This window comes from Mesoplodon mirus (genome assembly GCF_964341445.2).
Source record: "Mesoplodon mirus genome assembly, chromosome: 6".
Classification (NCBI taxonomy): Eukaryota; Metazoa; Chordata; class Mammalia; order Artiodactyla; family Ziphiidae; genus Mesoplodon; species Mesoplodon mirus.
This window is the reverse complement of record NC_138982.1, coordinates 71,599,763-71,614,306: the sequence shown is the minus strand read 5'-3', so window position 1 is coordinate 71,614,306 and position 14,544 is coordinate 71,599,763. Positions and strand designations below refer to the sequence as shown.

General features: G+C 40.5%; 1 protein-coding gene across 5 annotated transcripts in view; it reads left to right on the top strand.

Moving 5' to 3' along the window:
• The window catches only part of KCNAB1 (potassium voltage-gated channel subfamily A regulatory beta subunit 1), a gene marked incomplete at its 5' end in the record, with an annotated part of 420,311 nt that overhangs the window by 342,198 nt on the left and 63,569 nt on the right, over positions 1-14,544 (top strand). For all 5 annotated transcript variants that reach the window (XM_082625460.1, XM_082625457.1, XM_082625458.1 and 2 more), the window contains 3 exons: positions 2,014-2,058; positions 5,666-5,710; positions 8,297-8,340. In XM_082625460.1, the coding sequence (XP_082481586.1) occupies positions 2,014-2,058; positions 5,666-5,710; positions 8,297-8,340 (134 nt within the window). The remainder of the gene's footprint in view (positions 1-2,013; positions 2,059-5,665; positions 5,711-8,296; positions 8,341-14,544) is intronic.

Below are 14,544 nucleotides of genomic sequence, written 5' to 3'. Positions count from 1 at the left end.
CTGCCTACCTCTGGTCCCTATATGAAGAATGGACTGGAAACAATTGCCACATGAGGGGCAGAGGTGGTTGAGATCAGAGTGGTGGCAGTGGAGATCTATAAGTATTAGCTGAATGTAATTAACATAAGTGAGCAGATTCCAGCATGGTGTTCCAAAGCTAGTCTCATAATTTAATAACCACACCTCGTAGTTCCTCAACCCCGAGGGAAATGGACACATTCTCTCTGCAGGGAAGCAGGGACTGCTTTTCCTGTTTGCAGGCCTGTCCCTCCACCGGGCATTACAGGTAAATCAGAGATTAAAGGAGGGACTCCCAAAGATGCCAAGAAACCCAATATCTTTTATAAGAGGACATTTCAGACCCCATTCTAAGGACAGAGAGCGCTGCAAAGAGGCCTTGCTTCTTTTGCTGGAGAAGTCACAACTAGCTATAATCTTCTTATGGACCTGAGAGCAGGTTTGGGGCTCTAGGACAGGGCTCACTGCTAAGTCAGAACACATGGGTGCTGTGCCTTCAGGGTCCATGCCCTCTGTTCCTGCACAATAAGCACATTCAACAGAAGTGGAACGCCTTGGCCTCCTGCTATGAGCGTGGATGCAGGAAAGAAGCTAAACATCTGGACAGCTGCTTGAGCAGCTCTGCAATTTTTTAACAGGGCTGAGGAGTGTAATCACCTGTACGCCTAATTCCCCCGCTTCCAGGTAAGAATAACAATCAAACTGCTGAATCAGGTTCATCACTGCCTGATAAAAGTGCATTTTCCTAGCCTGGGTTTCCTCCTTTTCAAGGGCAGGTCTATGTTTAAGGACCATCAGGGAGGTTCAGAGCCCACATCCTTGATGTTTTCTATTGAGTCCAAGGAGAGAAAATACAATTGACGAGGCCTTGTTCCTTTCCACATCCTACCCTATCTCAGCGTTTTCTTCTTTTGTTAAATCCTGCTTATTACCAAATGGGCCTAAGGCTGAAAAAGGGGGAGTGATTAACAAGTCTTTTAGAGCTCTGTTTGTATTCCTGTTGTGAAGGATAATCGGTCCTGATTAATTATTGATTGATTGTCCGTGTGTAATGAGATAGGTTCCCACTGTGAAATGCAAGGTTGCAGGAGAGACTGGGGAAAGAACCCAGAAGTAACATTCAACACGTGTCTACTTGGGGCATGCCCCGCAGCTAACCCACCTCATGGTTTATTGCCAGGCTGTACACTTCAACAGAGACAGATGCTAATGGACAAAGTGCTGATTATATTGATGTCCCCATTCAAAAAGCCTGAGAGCCCACCCACTTCTTACAATGTTGGTCTGGCTGGGAGGAACCTAGAAGAAAGTTTTGGTCTCCTTAAGCTTGGGTCCCAGCTGGGGTAGGTGGAGGGGGAGAGGATGGTGAGGGTGTCTTCAGTATAACTCTCCACGACTGGTGTCAGCGGCAGGAAGGACACTTCCCTACGACTTCTTATATCCTCCTCCTATGACAACACTTGTCACTGGAACCCAGGACATTCTCTATGTGAGCTGCTGTATCTACAATCCTGGCTTTGGGACATCTAAAGCCACACATGGGTTCTTTTACCCTGCAAGATCACCTGGAGTCAGTATTTTCTGTCTGAAAAGCATGAGGTCTCATTGTCCGCCCCAGTCACAATCGGAGACCACAGCCATTAGAAAGAAACCCTTGACTCCCTTTGGATACCGCCAAGCAGGACAGTTATATATGGGATCGTTGGTTTAAGAACACCAAACTGCCAAGTGACTCTGCTGTTTCCTAGTATCAGGACCGCAGGCGGTCTCCTGCCAGTGTGTCAGGATTTGGCAGGTGCTTCTGGAATGCTCCAGGAGCAGGATTCCGCAGGCACAAGCAGAAACAGTGGAAACTGTGCTACCAGCCGAGAGCAGCTTCTATTTTCGGGACATGTAGGCATTGAGAGTTCGAACAAGGAGGCGATCTGGTGTTTTGGATTGACTCTTGCGTTTCCAGGACACTGTATCCTAAGACATTATCTGTTTTCCCTTCAGGGCAGAAGTGATTCTGGGGAGCATTATCAAGAAGAAAGGCTGGAGGTAATGCATTCACCATAATCATTTACTTGCCTTTAAAAAGACTATTGTTATCTTGTACCAGAGAAGAGAGAATAAAATTGCATGACAACTGACCAAAAGGCTGTCAAAAAAAAGTCAATTCTTAGTAAAGAAATGATTTACAGCACTTTGAAAATAAGTATTAGCTAGCTCATTACTTGTGCTTCAAAAATTATTGACTTGTCATTGATCACAATGAATTACCATGGGTTGAGCAGAGAATGTTCATGAGATATTTGTGCGTAAAAGAAAGTGGCATTTTCATGGTTTCTGACTGCCATTTGTGGTAATCTGGTGAAGGAAGCCAGCTGACAGAAAACTTATTATCTCTACACACATATTTATGTTCATTGTTCATTTTATTAACTCTGGATGCAAAGAAATGATGAAACAAGAAACCCTTGGGATAAATATCCCAAAGCTTTCTTATCTGAACACAATTAGCCAGCATCTCTCCTGTGCGCTGGGAGCCCTATTATCTGGGCATTCAGGAAAATGCTTCATCTGCTATCCTTGAGGGGCCCTGTTGCATCCCATCACCTTCTGTAGCCAAAACCAGTAGTAACGAGTGATGCAATAGCGGTGGCAGGGTGGGGGGCCAACCCCCTCCATCTCAGTACACCTGTCAGCCCCAACAGCTACTTCTCCCCCAGCATGAGTACAGGATCAGGCCGAGTCCAGCCAAGGCCACCGGGCAAATCTGGAGTCCTCTTCTGCTCTGGTATAAGATCTGCTGACGGCCAAATAAATAACCATTCTATAGGACGAGTGGAAATGGAAACCCAGAAGCGTATGGCGATATGAACAAATAAACTTTGGTGACCTACTTTCTCCCTCTCCCTCTCCTCTTTCCCTACTCCAGGGACTGTAAGAGTGTGAAAAGAAAATTGTATTCAACCTTAAATACGGAAAAATATCCACATCCCCACCCAGTCCTCCACCTTGCCTGAGTCACCTTCCTACTCAGAATGTTGGCTCACCCATCACTGCTCAGATAGGACTGTATCACTTTCTTAGGGTGCTGTAACAATGTACTACAAACTGGGTGGCTTAAAACAACAGTAATTTATTCTCTCTGTTCTGGGGTCCAAAAGTACAAAATGAATATTTGGGCAAGGGCATGCTCTTTCTGAATCCTTCTTTGCCTCTTCCTAGCTTCTAGTGGTTGCTGGCCATCATTGGCATTCTGTGGCTTACAACTGCAGCTCTTTAACCTCTGCCTCTGGCTTCATATGGCATTCTCCCCTCGTGTTTCTGTGCGTCTTCTTATAAAGACACCAGTCATATTGGATAAAGGGCCCACCTTACTCCAGTATGACCTCATCTTAATTTAACTAATTACATCTGCAATGACCCTATTTCCAAATAATCTCACATTCTGAGGTACTGGGGGATAGGACTTTAACATATCTTTTGCGGGGGACACAATTCAACCTATAACAGAGACCTTGGAGATGAGTCCACTAATGTCCAGTGAAATCAACAGCGAGGTGCCAGCTGCCAGAGTACACCTGAGGATGAAGGGGAAACTTCAGTGCTGTAGTTCTCTTCCCCTCTGCATCCAGAGAATGTCTACTCATCACTCACCATACTTTGCAAAGCTTCTTCTATACATTTTGTAGAAAATAGATTAACATGCATCTTTCACAAACTGCCTTTCTGTCTTGCAAATAAAAACTCAAGCTATCCCCATGCTACAGAAAATTGATATCAGGTCATATCAGTTCACAGCTGCCCACCCGAGATTGCTGAAAAGATAAACCATAACATCACAGCATGGAGGCTACAAAAGCAGTTTCAACCAGCATCCTTGCCTACTTGTCCCAAGACCACCACTTGCTAGGTGCATTGTCCAGGGCAAGTTACTTCTCTTTTCTGAGGCTCACTTTCCCCACCTGTAAAATGGATGGCATAACTGTTCATGGAGTGTTGTGCTGATAAAGTGAGATAAGGTGGACAAAAAAATATTGAAAGCTGTGCTATATCAATGTGAAATACTCACAATATCATTCTTCACGCACTCAGAAGAATTGCTCTAGATGCCTCCGTGAGGTCAGTGATGATTCATCAGGTTGTTGTCTACTCTTGCTATTTGAACATAAATATTAGTGTGCACATCCATAGAGGCCAAACATTTTACAGAAAGCCTAATTTTGGAAAAATAAGTCTATGGTGGTCTAAGGATAGAATGTGCGGCCTTGACAGGCCCAATTGCTCTGAATAATCCAGAGGGCTGCACTCATTTTTTTATCAGATTCCATCCAGAGCTTTGTGTTGAAGCTCTGAAAATGTTTGCTGAAGGAGACCCAACTCCCCTGTGGCAGATTGCTATTATACTACGTGTCACGAGGTTGATGGATTAACCTGGAAAGTGCATCAGCCCTTTTGGGGTGTGTAATCTCCAGATGCATATATTTGTAGACCTTCTGTTACAGTGATTCAAATTACTTTTCAGGGAATTAACTTCAGGGGGATGGGGTTACTGACATTTTCTACAAATTTTTCTTGTTGCAGCCAAGTTGTCATAGTTGTCACCGCCATTCCGCATTGGTTATCATTAATTATGCTAGGCTTTTATATCTGAGGGCCCCAGGCATCAACTCCACAGCTGAATTATAAATGCCTTGTTTCAAATACTCCTGAAGTTTGGTCTTAACCTTTGAATCTCAAATGCCTTTTTTTTCCTGGACCAGTTCAATTGAATTATGTACTTGGAGAAAGTAAATTACATTGAGATCTGCCTCCCAATTTTAAATTATATGACTATAGTTCTCAAGACATATTCATATTCCATAATCATAATGGTGCGATTGCATTTCCTGCCCTTGGGTGTGGTTTTGAGGAAGTAATGAATTTGCTGACAAGATTTCCACATTTCATTCCCTTAGGAATTAAGTGGTAAAACTTTGAGTTAAGGATTTTTAGGATTGTTTTTCTAAAATAACATTTCCATTTAATAAGACACTCAAAGAAATTTTATTCCTATTTATTGACTAAATTTATTCGTATTTCCATGCAGTCAGTTCTTTCCTGTGAATGCAATTGGTTGCATGACTCTTTCCAATTGGTTGGAAAGAGTCATAACTCAGAGACACTAAGGTCCATTGCCCTTGGCAGAGGGTGGATGTACCCCCAGGAAAGTTCATGCTCAGTCAACACTATGTCAGATGCTCGATGAGTGTTAGTTGGTGACTGTCTATTTGAGTTCCTAATGCAGTCCATGCTTTAAGTCTTCTTACTTACTCTTCTCACTTTCCTTTCTGACTCTCCATGCCTACCACTCACCTTTGCTTTACTACCACCCAATCACCTGTGTGTTGTCACAGCCCTCCTCCTCCTCATCTGGCCCCTCCAAGTAAAGTTCCCTTCCCTTCAGAACTCTTTCTCTTGGATCTGACTTCAAGTCCCCACTCATCAGCTTCCCTTTGTCCTTAGGTTTCAATGACATAAATGAACAAGTTTATCTCTTCACCAATTTCTTAAAATGTGAGGTACAATAAATTCTTTCTGGTGCTATAATAATAATATGACTCAGTACTATAACCAGCAATTTACTTACTGTTTCTCTGTGTGTTTGTTTAACATACAGGAGGTCCAGCCTGGTCATAACAACCAAACTCTACTGGGGTGGAAAGTAAGTTAAACACCTTTTATTTCCTTGACAAGAAACAACTAGTAGTTTGTGCTTTGATTCTTTTAGGCAACCATTTTACATCTAACATACTAAAATTAATTGGTTTGGAAAGAAAGATTTTTTTTTTCACTTGAAGGAAATAGCAATTAGCCTAGGATTCAATTTTAGCTAGATACCCCCAAAGAAGTTTAGTGCAAAGCATGTGGTCACTTGTTACTAAGTGATTCATGGAGATTTTCAAATACCAACATCATACTTAGAACCATTTCCAAAATAGAGTTCAAATTTCAGGAAAAGAAAATAAGCACATAGCATCACAGAAGAAAAGCTACTCAAATCTGCCAAAAACTCAGAGACTTCTACGGAAAACGATGATAAAAATATCTTGTCTGGCCCCACGTGTAAGTCTCTGATCATTTCTGCAGAGGGCTCTGAAAATGCTGATCAAAAGGACCATTTCATCAAAGAATAACAGGAAGCTGCCTGTATCACTCTCTGTCAGGCCAAATGAAAGAGTGGTCCTCTCTCTGTTGTGGGATGCAGAACAAATTTCACAGGATGAATTGGCTTCTGATGGGCCTACTGGTATTTGAACTGGTACTTATATTATTCAGCAGGACTTAGAAGACTGGCCTCTTTGTCAGACATGTGAGAAAACAGCAAGCTATTCCCTATTCTTTTTCATGGAAATCTCAACGATCTCCATGGAGTTCTAACAAAAAACAAAGCAGGGCTTCCCTGGTGGTGCAGTGGTTGAGAGTCCGCCTGCTGATACAGGGGACATGGGTTCGTGCCCTGGTCCGGGAAGATCCCACATGCCGCGGAACGGCTAGGCCCGTGGGCCATGGCCGCTGAGCCTGCGCGTCTGGAGCCTGTGCTCCACAACGGGAGAGACCACAACAGTGAGAGGCCCGCATACTGCAAAAAAAAAAAAAAAAGCAAACACAAACAAACAAAACCTTATTTATTTCCCTATAATTCATAAGGAATCGTTAAAGATAAAATTGAAGGGGAATCTTCCAATCAAAATGTATATGTGTATACGCACACTCATATTTTAATGCTGATTTTGAGTTTGTTTATGATAAATAAGAAAGAAATATGAAACTTGGATTTTTATACCTATTGTAGTCTATATGAAAATAAAGTCGCATGGTGCATATGAGAAACGTAGGTTTATATTGTGTATACTCTGACTCATGGTTCCATTGCCTGGTGCTGTTGTCTATGATTTAGTAGTACTGAAAACCTTGCCTATGATTTAGAGATAAACAGGAAATATGACAGTCTGAAAGAACCATTATGTAGTAGAGTACTACATACAGTATTATCTAATATACTTCTAAAAGATACAAAATCACCAAAGGCACATGATAAACTACTATGTTTTAAAAGGGGGTTGCTGGGACTTCCCTCCCTGGTGGTGCAGTGGTTAAGAATCCCCCTGCCGAGATCAGCTCGGTGCTTTGTGACCGCCTGGAGGGGTGGGATAGGGAGGATGGGAGGGAGACGCAAAAGGGAGGGGATATGGAAACATATGTATATGTATAACTGATTAAATTTGTTATAAAGCAAAAAATAATAATAAAAAAAAAAATTAAAAAAAAAAAAAAAAAAAAAAAAGAATCCCCCTGCCAATGCAGGGGACACGGGTTCGATCCCTGGCCTGGGAAGTTCCCACGTGCCGCGGAGCAACTAAGCCTGTGTGCTGTGCGCCACTACTACTGAGCCTGTGCTCTAGAGCCCGCGAGCCAAAACCACTGAAGCCCGCATGCCTAGAGCCCATGCTCCGCAACAAGAGAAGCTACCGCAATGAGAAACATGCACACCGCAACAAAGAGTAGCCCCTGCTCACAACTAGAGAAAGACGGCATGCAGCAATGAAGACCCGACACAGCCAAAAATAAAATAAATTAAAAAAATTTTTTAAAAGGGGGTTGCCAAAGGTATTGGTGTTAAAGAAGTATTTCATCAGTACTTTAAAACTCAAGGACCACATTTCTTTCTAATTGGCTAGAGTCTGAGAATGGTGTGGGCAGGCAAAAGTCCATTAAATATTCATCTTCTTAGGAAACTAATTTAAGGAAGACTCGGTACATCACCTTTTAAAAGAAAATAGTTGCTTGATTTCTTTTGAAAGTCAAAAGTCACTTTCAGATATGCTTCCTTTCTCAGAAAACCAATGCTGTCAATAGCCCTACAGTCTTATAGTAAGCTCGCAAACTTACGTCAAGTTTTTGTTTTGTTTTGTTTTGTTTGGCTTGGGATTGGTTAAAAACAAGGTGGGAAGGTTGAGCCATGTGTCAAGTGTCAAATTATATATGGACAAGGTGTGCACAGCTGAGTTGTTATTTACGTGGTGCGATGACAGTGATGGTTAGTTTATCTCCTGGGGTCTCCAAAGAAAAGCCGCTACATGTGCTGCCCACCAGCCTTCTCTCCCCAGCCTGCAGTGGTGCAGAATTTGCTAAGAACAGGGAATACCATTAACAACTCAGTCTAGAATGATTGTTCTGTCCTTTTGAAACAGTGATTTTTAAAAAAGCACACCTCCACTCAAAGTCATTTGCTTCTTTTTCTTGTCAGAGCTGAGACGGAGAGAGGGTTGTCAAGAAAACATATTATTGAAGGTGAGTATTGCTTCCATTTTATCTTTGTGGGCTGCCGATTCAAGAAAGGTATCAACCAAACAAGTTCAAAACACATTGGAAGGGGAAAAAAATTCTCTATGAAAAGAACCACAATCAACCACGTTTCTTCCTGGGGTTGAGTGTGGGGAGTGTAGTGATACAGAGGGCAAAATGAAAACTCAAAAGAAAAAGACTGGATCCGCTAGAACTCTTCTCTTTTACAGCTATGCTAATGTTAATAAAGCACTTCTGTAAGATTTTTTTTAAACTTTTTGAGATATAATTTATATACCATAAAAGTTTACCCATTTAAAATATACAATTCATTGATTCTGAGAATAATTACAGAGTGTTCAATCATCATCATCATTTGATTTTAAAACACCTTCATCTCCCCTTATACCTACTAAGAGTCACTTCTTATCCCCTCCTTACCCACAGCCCAAGCAACCATTAATTTACTTTTGTCTCATTTCATACACATGAGATCATACAATATGTAATATTTTGTGACTGGCTTCTTTCACTTAGCATAAAGTTCATCCATGTTGTAGCATGTATCAGTACTTCATTCCTTTTTGTTACCAAATAAAATTCCATTGTATGAGTATACCACAGTTTGTTTATCCAATCATCAGTCGATGACATTTGAGTTTTCACTTTTTGGCTATCATGAATAATGCTGCTTTGAACATCTGTGTACAAGTTTTTATGTGGACGTATGTTAAGACTACTATGCTTTTTTTAAAGGAGCATCTATGCATTAAAAAAAACTGGTGGAAAGTTACTACTAGGTAATTGATTCACAGTGCCATTGCTTTTGCAATGGTACTCAAAAATGGTATCATTTAGAAATAAACAAGAAATAATACAGTCTCCAAGATCTATTATGTAGTAGAGTACTGGTACTCTACTGTGAGGATTATGAGAATTGTGAGGAATTTTTTATTTATTTCTTGCTTGTCTATATATTACAAAAATTTTATGCTTCTACATTTTGCAATAAAGGAAAAATGTTAAAAGGGGCCGCCATATGTTTCTAACATCTTTACACTAGTTCCTGAACAATTCCATAAAAATTCGAGATTTTTATAACTTTAGATTCATAATTAATCATTGAGACAAATGATTCTCCATTTTAAAACTAATTTCATTTATGAAATACCAGAGTCACCCAAAACATAAGATGTACTCTAATCCCACTACTTTGAAAATAAATGTAGTTAAAGAAGTAAATTCCTCCCTTTGGTCACCTCATCTCATTCCACAGTTTGACAATACAGTGCATAGCCTGCCCTACTTTTCCCTGTAGTTTCACTGACTTATCTATCTACCTGTACACACTTACTTATAAATACAAAAATGTATGTATTAATCACTAACTGGTTTTTAGTATAGTTGTAGGTATCTGGGCTTTGAAATCAGAAAAACATTGGTTCAAGTTCCAACTCTTGTCATTTATGAGCTGGGGGACTTTGTGCAAGTTACTTAACCTCACTCATCCTGATCTCCTGGACTCTGAGATGGGCTATCAATATCCTACCTCACAAGGCTACTATTCAGGGATTGAACTTAGATTGTTCACATTGAGCACAGTGTCTGTCATATAATAAGCACTTAATAAATGTTATTTTTGTCATCATCACCATCATCATCGTTCTTAATAGTGTAACTACCAGTCTTCTTCCTATGGATAAGGACACTAAGTAAGTAATATTCTGAGGCTGCCACAATGAATGACCACATTCTAGCTCTTGAGAAAGCTTGCAAACTCCTTACCCAAACAGAATCCCTCCTCAGGTCATAGTATCCAATTTGACATTGTACAGTCAAACCCAGCCTGCCTCCCCAAACTGTTACCATTCCTGCTCTAGCATTTGCCCCATGACTTGTGTCATCTACCACAAAGTTTGTCAAACAGAAAAAATCCAAGTCTTTGGCTTGTGTACCAAGCTGAACAAACATGGCAGGAGTGTGCTGCCTAGAAAGTTCTTGTTTTTCTTTTCTTTTCTTTTTGATCTAATTGATTCAAAAAGAGATTCAGAAATTGATTTACACTAGCTATCAACATAGAAATAGAAAAATTGATGAGAAAAAGAATGGAGAAGTTGTGCTACTGTGCTTTTCACTGAATCTCTATTGCTTTAATATTTACCAGTGTGTATTCATAATTTCAGAACTCTCCTTTTTAAGTCAGTTTTCTTCAAGCCACATACAACTCAATAGAAATAAAATTCTCTCCCCTTTTAAATAAGTCAGAAATCCTCTTGGGAACTAATCTCTCAGGATGGATAAAGCAGTTCAGCTGAAATTCAAATTGACCCAGATTCAAGCTAACACAAAATTTCAAACTTTTGAGGTTGAAGAAGAATTGGGATCAATTATTATGTTGTTACTGTTGGTGGTATTTTGCAGTTTATAGTTTCAGCCAAAGACAAAAATACTTATGACTGCAAGAGAGTCAGCTCAAAGGATATTTCTAGGCAGGCTGAAATTAGGGAATTGAGCGAATTTTACAGAAAAAAAAGAAGGGACATGAGATTTCTAGACCCAGAATAAATTTTGAAAAAGTTTACAGATCATTATCCTCAGGTTTCATTGGATTGGTACTTGGCCTGTGATGAGGATGACCTTATTCAACATTGGAGTTTCATATGCACATTAAATTTGAGAAGCACTGTTAAAGAATGAGACAGAAGTCCAATTCATGTAGAGTTCAGGCCACTTGTGTGCTGGGTGACCTTGGCCACCTGAGTTAGTTTTTAGAGTGTAAAATTAGCCTGATTTGGGCATAATGCAATTTTGAAAAAAGTCATATGAAAGACCTTTTCAGCGAGCCCAAAGTCCTTGACTTAGATCCAGCTAGAAACAACATTCTCCTTAGATTCATAAGGAGGGAGTAGAAATTTCACTAATAGGTTTATTATATTCATTTGGTAATCACAAGATCCTCTCAGGCTCTGAAAGTCTGTTTATCCATTCAGCCATTCCACAAACATTCATTAAACCCAAATTTGTGCCAGTGTTAAAATTTAGCAGATCAAAGCTCTTTAGTATCTAACATGAAAGAATGGAAATAGTTTGGTAAGTCAAATTGTAAGCTTAAGTAAATTGTTTCTATGCTTTTATAGGCAAAAGCTGTGTTTAAGTCTGTATTTGCCTTTCAGGTAAACAACAGTTTTGTTATGTATTCAATACACAAACCCACTGTCCTTGTTTTAGGAGGAGGAGAGGAAAATAATCTGAGAGAGCTCTGCTTGAAACTTTTTAATGAATGGCAAATATTAAACCCTCCTATCTAAACTTTTTAAAAAAGAGACAATTGATGATTTTTCAATTAAAGAATAAATTTCTTAACAAATGGATTCACCACAGGATTCCTTCCCAGTGCACCACATTCATGATAAACTGAACTCACCCACCCAAAACAATCATGTTTCATAATGGGAGGTGTAGCCAGTTATATTATTCTAACGCAGGGCAGTCTTTATAAAAAGAAGCATGTCTCAAATCATGACTGAGAGGTCTGCTGAGAAGAAGCTGGAAAATTATATTGGGAAGCAATGTACATTATTTAAGGCAACATTTTTTTTCTAGCCTGATCGGAAAACAAATATGCCATAGGGGTAGAAGATGATGACACAGCATATTTGAAGAGAACGTTGCAGAATTTCCAAAGTACTTGTGGCCTTGTTTCTACAGAGTTAAATCTGCAACAATGAACACATGTTCCACCTCTAACCCTGCCAAACTGCTTAACATCTGGAATGAACATATTCCTTTAGACGCCTATGAAATAGGCTTAAATTGAATCAATTTTTACCTTACGAACAATAGAGTTTCTGTTACACTTCAGAACCTAAAAGAGAGATTAACTTAGATTTCTTTTTACTATAGTCACTTGAAAGCTGTTTTCTTTACATAATTTATTCTCCTGTGGACTTTTGAGGACTTGCCAGTTAACATCTAGACATCTCCTCAAGAGCAGGGAACATTTCTCCTGCTTCTCCTGTCTTCACTCCCACAGACACTGGGTTAGCGCCAAGGGACAGACTAATGTCAAAAGTGCCTTCAGCAAGTACATTCACTGCAAGGGATCACTTACCTCCTTAGGTCATGATTAGCCATTCGGATGCCCCTCTGGAGCCAAGGTTAATGCATTTTTGCACATCTACTTGAACTTAAAAACAATACTTGGCCCCAAGCCAATGCTCAACAAACATTTGTAGAATATGACTATTTGTTTATTGGAGATAAACCCTAAATAGCTCTCAAGGAGACACTTGTTAGCATGTGTTTATGTTGTTACAAGATTAAAGCATCCAAATACAAAAAGCCAGGACTACCTGATTTGTTTTGTAGTCACATGAAAGATCAAAACAGAAAGACCATCCAGCTCCATTTGTCTGTGGACAGATAAGTCTACTAAGGTCCAAAGAGGCTAAGAGACTGGCAAAGTCATTGAAGCCAGTGCGCTTTAGTACCCTGGATCCCAAGGCCTGTGCCCCACCTGCATGAATGCCAGACTGGTCCATCCAGCTGTCAAGAGCTCCGTGGGGTTGACTGATGTGCTGCTCAGACCCATCATGGCTCCCACCACCACCACCAATCTGCTTCTCCCATGACTTTCTCATTTACTAACAGTCACTTAACTTCTCAGGCCAAAAGTCTAAGAGTCCTCCTCGATACCTCTACCTCCACACTCTATATTCAGCACACCAAGAGTCCTCTTATTTCCACCTATACAACTTGTCCCGAGTTTGAACACTTCTCATCAACTTTGTCCAAGCGTTGTCTACTACAGTGACCTCCTCACTGGTCTCCCCTCCCTGCTGTCACTCTTGCCCCTGAAGGTCATTGTCAGCAGGCCAAGTGATCAGTTCAGAACACAAACCTGATAGCATCGTTTCCCCAACTTAACTCCATTTCTTTACCTCCCAGCCCCTCACCAACGTCTTTCCATCTCACATAGAGTAAAATCCAAAATTCATGCCATGGATTACAAGACTTTATGTGACTGAGATTTTCAAAGTGAGAAGACAGTGTCTCTTAGGTGCACAACCTCCTTTTACTCCACTTCAGAGTCAGAGTAGAGACCTGGTGGATCACTGATAGGATGCAACACATCATTTCTTATATTCTCACATGAATACTCTTGAATCTTGGCCTAAATATCAAGAAAAAAGGCTTTCCAGAGAAAGAATCGAGAGATGAGGAATGACTGAATACAATGAGACTGTCATTCTATCAAATCCATGTCATTATTTATGGGTGCATACTATTACCTTGAACTATGAACCTATGCCAATAGATGCTCTCAGTATGTACTGTTTGCTCCCTGGAGAAAAATACCATGTCCATGCATCTTTAAGCCCCCAGAGCCCAGCACAGTTTCAGATCAAATTGGAACTCAGTGCTTGCTTATGGCATGGAAGAGGAAAGGACTTATGTTGTGACTGATCACACTGCATTCCAACAGGTCAGAGTTAGCCATAGCTCCTTCTAATTTCTCTCAGCCCACACTGAGCTGTTCAGAAGAGCACAGAGGGAGAGTGCCATCATCAGAAAGGAGGACACTTTGTTTCCAGTGCCAGGCATGGGCCAGAACTGTCACTAAATGTCTCTCTTTAAAACCAGGAGGTCCAGTGAAAATCTTTGGCATCTAGTCTTTGGCACTGTTCATCCTGAGTCTTTCCAGATGTGAGCGCCACTGTTATAACTACCACACTTCTATAGACTGTTGCACTTACCAAGTGCTTGCCAACTGATTTTATTTGCTGTCTGGAGCAGCGATTCTGAAGGTTGTAAGTATTGTTATCTCCACTACAGGTTAGAGAACTGAGTCACACACAAAAAGGTCAAATAACCCAAGTGGGATCACATGCTAGAGTACAGATTTCCAACCCTTCAGACCTTGGGATACCCTATTATTGTTTGCTTAATTATCTTTTCCTCTCCTTACCTCCTCCATACACACAGCTGCTTCCAAAGGTGGCTCATATCATAGTGCTTTTTAAGCTGAATTTAATTTCAAGATGCCCATTGAGATAGCTGGTAATACCCCGAGCCTGAAAGTCACTGGTTTTTTAAGAACAGGCATTAGACCTTACAACACCTGTCTGCCCTAATCTCTTCATCAGTGCTTCTTTTAACAAGCTACCATCACAGACAATCCTTTCTCAATTAATGAAAAAATATTTCCGG